Consider the following 14,528-nt stretch of genomic DNA (forward strand, 5'->3'; position numbering starts at 1 on the left):
AAGCGTTGTTTATCATGAAAGCAGTAATTTGTAGTGCGGCGAACACGTTTTGATCGTTTATAATTCATCGTGGCTCATTTGAACATTTTGTATGGTGCCAATGATGATGGGATTCGAATGAATGATGATATTGAGTGCGCTTGAACTGTAAATTGAGATGAGCATTGCCTTTGTGAAGAATAGTCTATAATGTGTAGTTCGGATTAAAGTTTTGCATGGTTCTTCTGCCAGTCATTTCAATGGCTTAGCGAATGAAATGAACGCCAATAAAGTGTATCCTGCATTTGTAATAGCACATAATTATGTTTTTTTTAATTCTCTGGAAATTGATTGACCCATACTAAAGTAACATTTTCATTTTAAATGAAATACGGCCGAGGAAATATTATATTCGTTACTTTTATCGGGAAAAAAATGAATTTTAGAATATTGTATTAAATTATCTGGTTAATTATGCGCTTATTATCTCCGGGCTGTAATTTTATGGCGCTCATTTGCATTAGAATACGAAATTATTTCGGGTGATGATAACAAAGTAAATTACTGTGTTATTATATTGCTGAAATTCTAGGGATGCTTCTTGGTAGGTAATGAATCGTGACCTTACTGTTAGGGCTGTCAAAACGTACATGTCTGTTATACATTGTAAAAATCTTTTTTAACACGCTTTTATTAGCTTCACCTGTATGTTTGTATGTAACCGGCTCCTTTCGACTCGATTTCGACCCACTTTAAGCCGACGGATTTCATTCAAATTTTGTACACTTATCAAGGACCGTTGACAATAGAATAATTTCATACATTTATTTTATTATCCTTATAAGGATGGCCGGGATTAAATATTTCCTTACGTAAACTAACCGACTTCTTTACACACGATTTCAACCCACTTTAAACGGTCAGTTGGAATTAAAAATTTGTACACTTCAATTATTATTGGTGACTTTACAGTTAACAATAATTTTATGAGATTTGTGAGTGAGCGTGAGTGAGCCTGAGTTAGCGTGAATGAGCGTGAGTGAGCATGAGTTAGCGTGAGTGAGTGTGAGTTAGCGTGAGTGAGCGTGAGTGAGCCTGAGTGAGCGTGAGTGAGCGTGAGTAAGTCTGAGTTAGCGTGAGTTAGGTAGCGTGAGTGAGCCTGAGTTAGCGTAGGTGAGCGTGAGTGAGCGTGAGTAAGCGTGAGTGAGCGTGAGTCAGCGTGTAAGCCTAAGTTATCGTTAGCGTGAGTGAGCGTGAGTTATCGTGAGTGAGCGTGAGTGAGCGTGAGTTATCGTGAGTGAGTGAGCGTGAGTGAGCGTGAGTTATCGTGAGTGAGTGAGCGTGAGTGAGCGTGAGTGATCCTGAGTTAGCGTGAGTGAGCGTGAGTAAGCGTGAGTTAGCGTGAGTTAAGGAGTGTGAGTGAGCGTGAGTGAGCGTGAGTGAGCGTGAGTTATCGTGAGTTAGCGTGAGTTAGCGTGAGTGAGCGTGAGTTGGCTGGTGGGCTGGTTGGCTGGTTGACTGGTTAAAGTAAACTCAAATTTGTCTGACGATAAAACATTATTAACCAAACTTTGACATGATCATGATAGTGAAATATCAACAAACAATTATTTTTCTTGTAGATGTAATCGTCAGATCGTTCAATAAGAGGAATAATTATTTTTTACTTTTTACTGGTAGATACCAGGGTAGATACCCTGAATGCGTGTTTTATAGTTTTTTAAACTATATTTATTATTATTTTGTGGTGTGTTTTACATAATTGCACGCCTCATAAGCGAAGCGTTGAGGTGGGTACTACTGTCACTTCGCGCAAAACATCTGATTTTTCAAACTTAAAATGTCTTTATGTATCATACATTGCACTTGTAAGATAATACATACACACACATATTAAGAAAAAACACTATTTTTAACGTTCATGATATTTTTGATGTCATTTTTGTTATTTAAACTAGTTAAAAAACAGTTTAAAAAAGTTCTGTCTTGGACGTCCGTGTGTCTGTATGTGCGGATCCTTTTTCTTGTTAACACGATAGCGACCGAAATACTTTACTAATCGAGTCTTTTTTTTTCTCTTACGCTTGAGTATGCTCAGGAATAGAACCCTTTCATTTTTCAGGGTCTGATTCGATGTGGTTTAATTGTTATTAAATAAACAAAAATAATAATTAATAAATATTTATTAAAAAAAAATTATGAGGCGTGCACTTTTGGATTTTCCAAATTATTTTTCATATCTGGAAAACGCATGAAATAAAAGGCTGAAATTGTCTAAGGACATGATCAATCACAAGCTAAAACATTTCAAAGATAACATGTTGATATCGATATGTGACCAGTATGGCCTGTGTTTGCAGATAAAAAATTTCTTCTTAACTGCTGTATTTTGTATTTCCTTCTGTTTGATTTCCTCCCCGTGACCACACTCGCTGCAAAGTGTGCGAAATATCAGAATTTAATTAATAAATCGCGTTTAAAATCCTTCTGCTGTATTTAACTAACGTCATAATATATTTTTTATAGTACCAACCGCGCACGTGACAGGCGTGCTCGGGAAGAAGGCGTCGCTGCCGTGCGACACGCAGCCTCTCTCAGCTGACGACAGAGTCGCGATGGTGCTGTGGTTCAAGGAGGCGGACTGGGAACCACTGTATAGGTGAGTAAATAAATAGCGGTAAAATTTATGATATAAAGAAGAAATGCATCATTTAGATGATATTTTAATTTGTAGATCTCAAAGAAATTTCATATGTATGATTGCAATGATTTATGCCTTATGGCATTCAGATACATATATTATACACCTGTTCAACCTATATATTTGAATGTGTTAAACAGTATGTATATTAGAAGATTACAACGCCAAATATATTATACAGACCCGCGCGATTTAGCTAGTATAATATGTTTTAAAAATTTATTTCTTCATTCGAATAAGGGAATTTAAATTTCAAAATCAATTTTCAGTAGTTAAAAAATACAGACAACACTGATAGAAGAGATTTAAATCCAAAAAAACAACAAACAAATGTATCGAAACCAAATTCGATAACACACGCATACTATGGTCTCTAGATAAAAATTAGCCTCACAAAGTTTGCGCCGACTAGCAATCAAAACTTATAAATCTGATAGAATATTCTAGCAAGTTGGTAACATCTGGAAACGGTCGTCGATTCAAAGCAACCGGGGACCGTTGGTTAACTATCACTGGATGGGCTTATCTTGATTTAAAGTGAAACGATAAAGTTATATCGATATGAATTTTCACCTTTGTTTAATGGAGATAGTTTTGTAGATATGGTTCTTTCAATGGTAGTTAAGTGAGCGGAGGCTTTTGAAGTACTTGTGGCAAAAGCAAATTTAATTATTAAATCTTGTATGCTAATTGTTAATATGGTAGTGGTTGTTCAGCGGTAAAGGCCTCTGATTTCAAACTTAATATAAAATTGATATTTCAGTTTATCTACATTCTACATATTGTAATCGGATGTTAATGAATTATAAGCATAAAAGGATATAAAATAGAATACACAATTATCGAAGAATACAATTTTAATTTCGTGTCATAATATCATAAAAAGTAATTTTTAATTATTTACCGTTAAAAGCGACAGTGTGATTATGGCAGTGTTGAAATTTAATTAGAAAATATATATTGTGAAATTGTCCAATTTAAATAATTTAGTCCACGTAGGAGCAGTAATTATAATAAACGATACAGCCTGTGGTGTAGGCTCGATGTAGGTTGGACCTTTGTCACGATTATACCAATTTATAGGGTTCAAGTAATTTAGTTTACAAGCATGAGAAGTGACGGGCCCTTGTAGGGTGTGGGAAAGGCGCATATATGTTTCATAGATTTATTTTCTTTACAAACAAGCCCTCTGTGTCTTAATTGATGTTTTTTTGGATCTGGAAAGATATTGTGTTAATTGGGATTTGGGTGATTTGGGTTGTGATTCTCACAGAAGACCATTATAATTTACTAGTCGAATGACCCCGGCATTAATAACGGGTAAAGTCGCTTAGGAGCTTTGTAGTGTTCATTTGTGAACAATTTGACTAATAGTAAAATATTTTTAGTAGGTGGTGGCCATTGTGGTTTACTGCATGCATACAAGAAAAAAGGCATAATAATTTTAAAGTATTCATTTTGTGCCTAGTGACTAGACTTAGTAATTCTGATAATATTTTGATCTATCACATTTGATTGTTCACAAATGTTGCGGAGCTGATATAATTTGCACGCCATTTATGGCTAATGTGTTGATTCGACCTATTATGTAATTTTGTTATCTTTGTACACACATTATGCAAATAAAGAGATTTATTTATCTGTCCGTGAAAACAGTTTATAATCGGTGCAGTCGCTCTTCGAATATAGTTTATATACCTAACAACCAAAAATATCTAACCGACTGAAGCTAGTATAAAAAAATCTGCAAAGTATTTGCAGCGTAAACCGTCGGTATTCATTATATTGTACTCTGTTGTGTATAAAGTATAATCCTAGTGTTTTATAGATGTGACCTGAAAATGAACACTGGGTCAACAATGCTTTTATTGATGACTGTCGCAACAAGATTAAATATGTACCTACCTATTACTTTAATGTTTTATAAGTTAATTAGCTTTCCGCCTGTGACTGCTTGGGTGGATTACATGTTAATTATGTTCTATTCATCTATTGGCTAGTACGAATTTTAAAATAAAGCTTATTATTAAGGTTATCGGTACTTTCTAATGAGAACGTAGAAACATACGTCCACACTTAAACATCATATAACCAGTGAGACACTACTGTATTAAAACCAAACACTGTGTGAGTGAGACACTACCGTGTTAAAACCAAACACAAGAAAACAATATCCTATGTCCTTCAAGATAGCTATCTATATTTCAAATTCATTCAAATCTGGATCATCCTCGGCGGACAATTTCAAAGGCCTTTGTCGGTTAGAACAGGGTAGAAAATTTAACAGATTGAAATGCATCTTGGTATCCAGTGAAGGATAATGGTTTTATTCGTATGTACTCTTTAATTCGTATGTACTCTTTAATAAGAAACTAACCGATATAAATTGCTGTATCAGAAACTGTGAAATGCACTAAATTCGGCAATTTTTTTAGCTGCTAATTAAGAATGTAATAATCGCTAAATTTATGAAGTCTAAATTGAGGAAAAGATTCCTCAGTTTAATTTATTATAATTAACTTCTTTATATTTTATTGCATAAAATATCATCATTTTTATTAACCACGCATACGTTTTCTTCATAGTATCTACTTAATACCTTCATGCCGATTTTTATGCCTCATGTATTCGCCAAACTCTTTGCCAAATAATTGTCTTAAGCAATTTAACCAAACAATTCTGATATATGAAGCTAAATCTTAGTTCAAACAGAACTAACACCAAGTATAATTCACAACAAAGTTTGTGAATTCATCGTGTGTGAAGTGCGTTTAATATTTTCATTTATTCAGAACTTAAGATGAGACTTTGGAAATTTTAATAATAGCCAACTGTAGTGTGATAAACCCTTTCATCTACAATATTAAACTTATTTAATCTAAGATTTAATTTCAAGTCTAGATTCAATTTTAACCCACCGTAATTTCGCTGGATTGATACTTCAGGAGAATTTACGCTTAATAAGTTAGATTTTTTACTATTTGAACTCGTTTTTTACTTAATTGTATATAATAAAAAAAATGAATTAAATTGATTGTTCTGCAGAAACTCATAATATGTATTATAAAGGTAGTAATACAAATGCAATATTAAATATTATGAATCTATACACATATACCTACTTATTGTAACGAGTCGAATTATAACCTCTTTTTAAGTTTAAAATCTCTGCGTATAAACATTATGGCCACGCTCACAACCTGCAGGAATAAAGGTTTAATGAGAGAATTCGTTAAATGAAAAGCTTTTAGATTAGCAATGAGTTTAAATGGTCAGAGCACACAGAGTTATTACTTTACACAGGATTGTTAAATCGTATGTCGTTTATATAGTTCGTATTAGGTAATTAAGTTTATTTTGTATATAAAGAAGGTTTTAAGCAAATAATGCATTTTTTGTGAAAAATGTTGTGATGATGTCTCTCTTCTAATATTTGTATTCCTATACTGCTCATTTCTCCTTTGTTTTTGTATAATATTATTTGACTCTTAAGTTATCTATCTATATAATATAATTACAGTTTTTTATATATGTATGTACTTATGCACTATCTACCTTTTAACTGATTTATTTTACCTATATCCCAAGGTTGCCTGGAAAAAATCGCTTTTAAGCGATAAGGCCGCCAAATTGTACATTTATTTTATGTTACATATCGTTTCTGTTAATTCTGTTTTTGTGTGCATTGTACAAGAAAGTGTTTTCTATTCTATTCTATTTTGAAGAAACGTTTACGTTTTTATAAGTGTAAAATCTCAGTCTATTGCAAATATCATAAAATTTAAAGACTTATATTATTAGCTCCAAAAATCTATTAGCCCTATCCCGTGCAAGGGCACGCAAGTGAAACCATAGGCCAGCGAGTACTACCTCTGCTGCCAGGGTCGTGGACGATTTCTAAGAGTACCCGCGGCCCCGGCTAACTGCGCGGCTCGACGGAACACAGTGGGGTTTTAGTCGGTAAGAATCCGACATAACCCTTGGCTCCATCCCCGGGGGCCGTGGGTATCTTTGGAAGATTTCCCCACTATAAAAAAAAAAGCGAGTACTACCTCTAAATAAAAAGTAAGCAGTCCTAAATTCTGCTGATACAAAGTTGTGATAACATTACCCTTTCCTCAGTTACGACGTCCGCGGCAGGACCATCTACCAGCCGAAGCTATGGTCGTCGCCCACTGGGTTCGGCACACGAGCCTACTTCCGCGCCACGGCGTCACCTGCTACGCTCCTAGTGGATAGTGTAGCTACTACGGATAGCGGGGTGTATAGGTGCAGGGTGGACTTCAAGAATTCGCCGACGAGGAATCTGAGGATCAACTTCACTGTTATAAGTGAGTATTATTTTTGTTGTAGAAGAATAGATTGGTGGGTAGAAAAAATAATAATATATCCACGTACTATTCTACACTCGACTCATTTAAACGAAAAACAGAACAATATAATTCTGAGAACTAGGTATACCGAAATGTAAAAATATATTGAAATGGTATGTTTTTCTGTTCACGAATCACTTTCGTGTCTGATTTCTCAATAACTTTTGCAAATAGTATCGAAAGCCCCTATAGCTTTGAAATATGTTAACTCTATATAAATTTTCCGTCTGATAAATAATTGCATGAAATTCAACAGCAACTTTTAAATATTTTGTAAATTTGTTTCACGAAACGTAACCGTTACCACTCGTTACTATGCCGGATTAATTTTCATTCCATTTTTGTAATTTTCTCATTGAACTTTAACTTATATATTTTTACCTACATACTATAATCTACCCACTCTTTCATTTTATTTTTGATATCAATATAAAGGAAGAATCTGAGAAAATAAAATTAGTTTGTTATTTGTATCAACAGAAAAAGGTGGGTAGTAAAAAAAAATTAAGTAGGAGTAGGTATCTATGCGTATTTATTTGTCACATTTAAGATAATAGAAAACCGTTTGAAATAAAAAATTGATAATACCGTATCTAATTTTGAGGGGGATTTTTAAATGAGTCACTGATTTTTGTGTTAGGTAACAATTTCCGATCATGGCTATATAGTATACATATAGCCATGATCGGAAATTAGGCATGTAATAGGAAATATACATGAGGTATATTTCCTATTACATGCGAGCACACGTCACACATCCAACAAACAGTCGCTCCCATGTGGATTGCTAGTTGAAATCTATCCTGAGTTTGATTGCGTAAGCTTTGCCGATTTCAGAGGTGTCGCTCAAACCGGGGATTTGCGTTTATGTACTGGCGAAGGATCTATACTGTGTACTGTACACAACTACACAGTAGGGTACACTGTCATGTTTATTTATGCTATTTTGGATAGTGTGTTTATGTGTTTATGTATTGGAGATGGGACATTATGATATTTTTCTGAAATGGACTATGGATTTTTTGGTTATTGTTTTATGTCAGATTTTGAATAAATTAGTTTTGTAAAGGCATATTTTAAAATGAATGAATTAGTAAAAGAGTGTAATTTTCTAGAACCTAGATATCTATCTATCTATATCAATCTTCTTGTTTTTCTGCTAAAACACGTATATCACTATCAATTTAAAGAACTATTAGTCTCAGCAGTAATTTCAATATATAGTATTTAGAATAGAACCTACATCACATCACCATCTTCTATAACTTTTCATCTATCTGCATATCAAAATACATCCAAATTCACATCGACGTTTACTGACGTTTATAACAGAACGTATGTATGGAATAAATTGGAACTTTACTACAATATATGGATGTTGAAATTTATTCCCCGAAATTATCCAATTGCAGTTGTAACAAGAAGTAAAGACGATCTGCATATAGTTAGCAATAATTAGTTAAGGGGAAGGAGTTCCCGTCTTTGGAACATTAGCTTTGAGTACTGTCATGCGAGATGGTGCAGAATGTTCGAGAAATGCTAATAGTTCGGCCATTGCAGATGCTTTCGTGAAATTACACGTGTTTGACATCTTGGAATTGTATAAAACATAATAAAGTAATGATCTTTGTTAATATTATGTATTTTCAAAATTTTGTATGAAGAGGTTATCTATATTTTACTGAAGGTAAAGTGTAAAATAATAAAGTGGTTATAATTATTTTGACTCCAAATATTAATAGCGTTTAGGCATAGCCCAATCTACAATAATAATTTATCTTCGACTCTTGTTTTGTAAACATTTTTTATGATGTTGATTGTATATTTACATTACACATACAGTAAAAGTAATCACAACAGATTGGGCATTAAATTTTATATTATCTTCTCTTACACAAAAATTATATAAACTGATAAATCTTTCGTCACATGAAACATAAATATCTTTTATTTCATACCATCCACCAGTACAAAAACTATTTCAACTTATCCGACTCTTTTCTGTCCGTAAAACACACACCCAACCTTGTTTACCCAACAAAACTAAATGCTTATTTACGTGGGTTTGGAAAAAGTAAAATGTCCCAGTGTCTTAACACCTCAGTCTTTATGTCGTTGACCTTGCCGCCCGACCCTCGTAACCCAATGAGGTAAGGCTTGAGTCACACTGCGTTTAAAGTCAAGTAGGGAATTTTATCGCAAAATTTAAAGAGGCTTAGAATAAAATATGCATTTTTTTTATTCATTTCTTCATTCTTTATTGCACTCATCACTACAAACAATAATTAACTTGCAAATAGCTTAAACTAAGTACAAGTGGCGGTCTTATCGCTTAGATAGATTTCTTCCAGACAAAATTTGGTATAATATAGGAATAAAAACCTGAATAACTATGATGTCACTTTTTATACAAATTTTAAAAAATACGAAGAGTAAAATAATGATGTCTAGCGTGTGTTTTTAGGATATTGCGTTGAATTGGAATTACATTGTGTTATGTGAATAATTAAAGCGGGATTACGGTTTGATAAATTAAATTTCAGCAGTCAGCTTTGTGTGGTTAAGTGGCGAATTCAACATCTATATATACATACATACAGGTAGATAGTAGAGTAATGTTTTAGATATATTACATAAATTAATGTAATATATAATTTTATACTTATTAAGATATTTTATTGCGCTTTTTGAAAGTAACAAAATGAACAGCAGCGTGACCGCATCACAAAATTGCCACGGTGTGTGAAGAGCCTTAAAAAAGTGTAATGTACAAGTTTGCTAAATCGATACATTGTATACCGACACGTATTTCTTTGAGGGATCCGCTACGGTTGCCTTTTTCCGCAACCTCCGATAATCCAGGGTGTGATAAAATTTGTTAGGTTTTACATAGCTCCCGAATTTTTTGGGAAAAACTCCACATTCTTAGGGAAATTCGGGCACGCACGTTGATACGTATATTTCAAGATAGAAATAGTATTGATTTTACGTATGTTTTTCTTTATTTTTGATATTTTTTGTTTTATATGTATTTGTATTATTTCGCGTATCGTATCATAGTAAAATAACCACTTTAAATACTAACCTAATGGAAATAACATTATTATATTTAGTGAATACTTAACTAAAAAAAAAAATTGTAGAATGTTTGTTTCACGTTAAAATCTACAGGCTGCAGTCTAGCAAAATTGCGTTTTCAACAAGTTATTTGAAAATTTTTTCCCGGCTAATGAAATGATAAACTGAATTTTTTTTTCTTGTTTATCAATTAGTGTTATATACGCAATGCGCGTGAATTTTTTCACATTTATAAAGTTACTTTATGTTACCTTAATCAGGCCTTCAAGATAAGTCTATTTCCCCCAAAGACATTTCGAGCTAAGTTTGTGCACTCACTACGTTGCAACCGATTACAATTTACACAATCTGATCAGCGCATTATTATCCTTATATAGTCGTTATTAAAAACTGCTGAACACAATTGCCGAAAAACTTATGATTTTCTTAATTAGAACGTTATAAATTCATTAAATTTCCCATTTTTTGCCTTACAAAATCTATTGATAAATACTGCTAAAAGTTATGTTTTCCATTAATTTATTCGAGTTGGTTGAAGACCAATGAGTATTAATCCTTTAAAAAAATTTTTTTTTGAATTTTGATAATTCCTTAAATATTAAAAAAATATTTAAAATAATTAGGAAAAATCCTAGCGAATTTCTTTAGTCGCGCTCCTTGGGCCGGAGCGTTCTGACGTGTGTTCTACGCTCGATTTTCCTTCATACCGAAGTGAAAGTTGCTCTACTTCATTAAATTTAATATTTTTGTTAATTGATTATTTTTATCTTAGTTTTGTGCAAATATTCGTATTTTTAAACATTTGATTTCGATATGGAAAATAAACGAAAAAAATACGCGTGTAACTACTAGAAAAAAAAAATTATCTTCGAACATAAAGTTAATGAAACCAAATAGATTGCAAAGGTGATTCGCAACAATTTCTTTATTTAACGGGGTGTCAGTAAAGGGATGTATATTTCTTTAAAACTAAAGTAAGCTCATAAATTTTCTTATAATATAATTTTTTTGAAGTTCCAAAAATGTTTATTTTTCGTTTGAGAAATATGAAATATAATATAAACTTGTATTGAGAACTTGAACTTCCCAAGTTCATCCGGAGAAATCCCCATACGGGGAAAATGATTTGTTTACTCCAAAATTGATCCGAGGTGTTTTAATTTTTTCTTCTAGTCATTTTCAACGTAGCGGCATGTTGTTTGATTATTAATTTTGTAACTTAAATACAGGATGTTGGTTTTATATTCTGATCTTACAGACGCGCTGACAAATTTAGTCCGCCATTTCTAGTTTAGTCTACCAACTCTAAGTACCAATATTAAAAGAACTAAACAAACAGAAGTAACAGACACGCGAAGAATAAAAAAAGAGGACGAAAACGATAATTCGTTGATGCTTTCCCTTTTCGACGTATTGTTAGGGTACATCACCAATCTGCAAAAAACAAAACTGATGATTCCCAATTGCTGATTAAAAATGAAAAACAAATAATCGACAACAGTGGTGAAAATTTGCTGATCACAATGAAACATCCTTCAGTGGTAGCAGATTTACTCATTTCAAATGTATCGGTGAACAGCGTAAAGGAGAGGAGGACAGGAAAACATTATGAATGTGGATGGTGGATTGTATACAGGTTGTAATCGATAAGTATGTGCAGGCGATTATGACGTTATTATTGCAGGTATCAAAAAACTTAAAACTGATATCGAAATTACTTTACCTAATGAGCAAAATGACAATAATAACTTTTTAAAAGTATAACGAGAAATATCTAAAAAATTTACTTTATACACTCCCATATCAAAAAGGGAAAATGGGACTAGTAGAAGTTAAATGTCTAATTCCGGCAAAAGACATGAATGCGGAAGATGCGGTTAAAAAAAATTAAATATTTGAAATACAATGCAAAAAATAACACTTTTGTCATAGATAAGAATCTATCTATAAGAATATATCTATCTATTTTTTCTAAATTCAGGGACAACTAAACGTTGCAGAAGCAGAAGTCTGCTTATTTGCTGTTTGGACTGGAGTGAATCATTCGTTAAAAATAGAATATATAAAAAAGTATGTAACGTTTAGGCAAAATAAAATGATGGACCATTATCAAGATTTTACATAAATTGCCTACTGTCAGAATTGATTGATTCGAGACTTCAGCATTCGATGCCCATCAAGGACCCATCCTATATCATTCAAGCGATTGAAAAAAAAGAGATAAATCCAGTGCAACCGATAAAGCATCAGAATGTTAGCAAAAGATTTATTAGGTTTATCAATATAAATCTATATATTACACATAATATAATAAATCTGTAGAAGACGCGAAACCTGACATCCGCGCGGACGGAGTCGCGGGCGGAAGCTAGTCAGAAATAAATATCTTTTGTTTTCATTTAACATAAAACATTACATTTTTTTTATTATATACAAAATTTGTTTATCCGTTTTATTAGTTAAACTGAACAACTTTCACTAAGAAACTTAGGTCGAAAAAAATGTATAGAGTTCTGCATTTTGTATGGAAAGCTTATTTTTTTTTATATTTCGTCCAAATTTCTTTGTAAAAGTTGATCAGTTATATAAACATGAAGTTGAAGATATCAATAGAAAGTATTCGCAAATTTTGTGTACTGATAAAAAAAAATCACCCGGTGTAATTTTCACGAAAATTGTTTCAAATTGTCATTTTTGGTACTTATTACGAATATTAAATTATGCATACGAATGATTTAATTTTTAAAAATTAAGTGGAGCAACTTTCCCTTAGTATATTTGTATTATTTACATATAGGATGACAGGATGCATTTGTTTGCACTACTAGACCAAGCCCTTAAGAATATACAATGGAAAGAAATGTAAACATTATGTACTGTTCCGAATAAAAATAATATCTTTGGTATATTTCAATTATTTTTAACGAAATGTCAGAAATATGTGAGATAATGCAGCTTTTGTAAAATGCATTTCAGTTGTACGTTGCCTGCGATGTAAAATATTTATAACTTTTTATGTCAATTTTGAAAACCATTGTACGTAAAAGTATAGACACATAAATCATTTTTAAATGAGATAGCTAACTGTCCATACAGGTTTGCATGTACTGTAATATTTTTGCATGTAGGTACTGTCATATTTTAAATGCTCAATGAGCATCTCCAAGATATAATTTAACTGTAAAATTCCACGAAATTGGTTCTACGTGAAATCGGATCATACATAGGTACGTATTCTATATCTACACATAGAAATTGTATATCATATATAGTTGATAAATATTATTCAATTTGATATCTGACAGTAACACCATGAATTTATAATTATGAACATCGAACAGAAATCGCAATTAAATTTAATTCCACGTTACAAATTTCCTTATTTCCAAAACCATTTTCTTTTATTGTAATTTATCGCAGTTTCATGAAAACGATGCTTTTAGCTTTTATGTAACAGTATCGGCATTTGCAAACTCATTTGGCCGAGTAGTCGAATTGAATGTAAAAATGTTGGAATTGAATTAGCCTGTGTTAATTTTATTGTCTTTGTGTATCTGTGGCAGCAAGAGTTTCTGGAAATATCGCTTTTTCTCTAATTAATGTTCATTAAATTGTTTAAATGACGACCAAAGTAACAAATTGAACAATTATTTTGGACTTGATTAAACACTCATAATGAAAGAAGGCTTTCATTAACTTAAAATGGATGAATTTTTAAAACATTTTCGCTAAATTTAACCGTATAAAATTGCTCAAATTACTGCTCATATGACTAAATTTTCGAATCGGTGAAATAAACCATCTCACGATTTGACCCGCATGCAATTAGAAATAACTCAAAAAGAACTGAATCGATTTAAAAAAACTATCACTAGCATGCTGAATATCGCATTATCAACCAGTTACAAGCGACTTGTACGAAATATACTTACAATTCCTTTCTTAGTAAACCAACCAACTAATTCAGTTACTTGACAAGTTAGTTTCTTAGATATCCATAAAAGTAGGTACTTCGATATTGTGAAAATTGTTTACAAGTTAACCCTTCGTAGCCTGAGCCGCCATTCCGTGTTGGCACGCTGCCGCGGGAATTACAGCTTTCTTTTATTGTTCCGATCACTTCTAGTTCCTTTTTTATCATATCCTTGTTATTTAATTAAAGATAAAGTTTTTTACGTCCGTGTAATATTGCAGATGGAAACATTAATTAGAAGAAATGTTATAGCTTGATAGAGTTGGAGTTTGTTCTTTTATTTTAAATTTTTATGTGATAATGTTCAGTTCTGATTGCAATATAACTCCAGTTTTAATATTTTCTCCGTGTCATTGACTAGGAACTACTGGTCTGATTTGAAAAATTCTTTCGGTGTTAGATAGCCCATTTATCGACAAAGGCA

The 14,528-nt window shown here is 32.4% G+C and overlaps 1 protein-coding gene across 1 annotated transcript in view; it reads left to right on the plus strand.

The window, feature by feature from the left end:
- The window catches only part of LOC149900413 (neural cell adhesion molecule 1-like), an 82,164-nt gene that overhangs the window by 34,300 nt on the left and 33,336 nt on the right, over positions 1-14,528 (plus strand). Inside the window, exons 2-3 of the mRNA XM_090112487.1 lie at positions 2,506-2,638; positions 6,803-7,011. Coding sequence (XP_089968613.1) covers positions 2,506-2,638; positions 6,803-7,011 — 342 coding nt within the window. The remainder of the gene's footprint in view (positions 1-2,505; positions 2,639-6,802; positions 7,012-14,528) is intronic.

This window comes from Colias eurytheme, chromosome 18, assembly GCF_061535395.1.
Source record: "Colias eurytheme isolate Ceu_HAF_F1 chromosome 18, ilColEury1 Martin Lab GWU primary, whole genome shotgun sequence".
Lineage (NCBI taxonomy): Eukaryota > Metazoa > Arthropoda > Insecta > Lepidoptera > Pieridae > Colias > Colias eurytheme.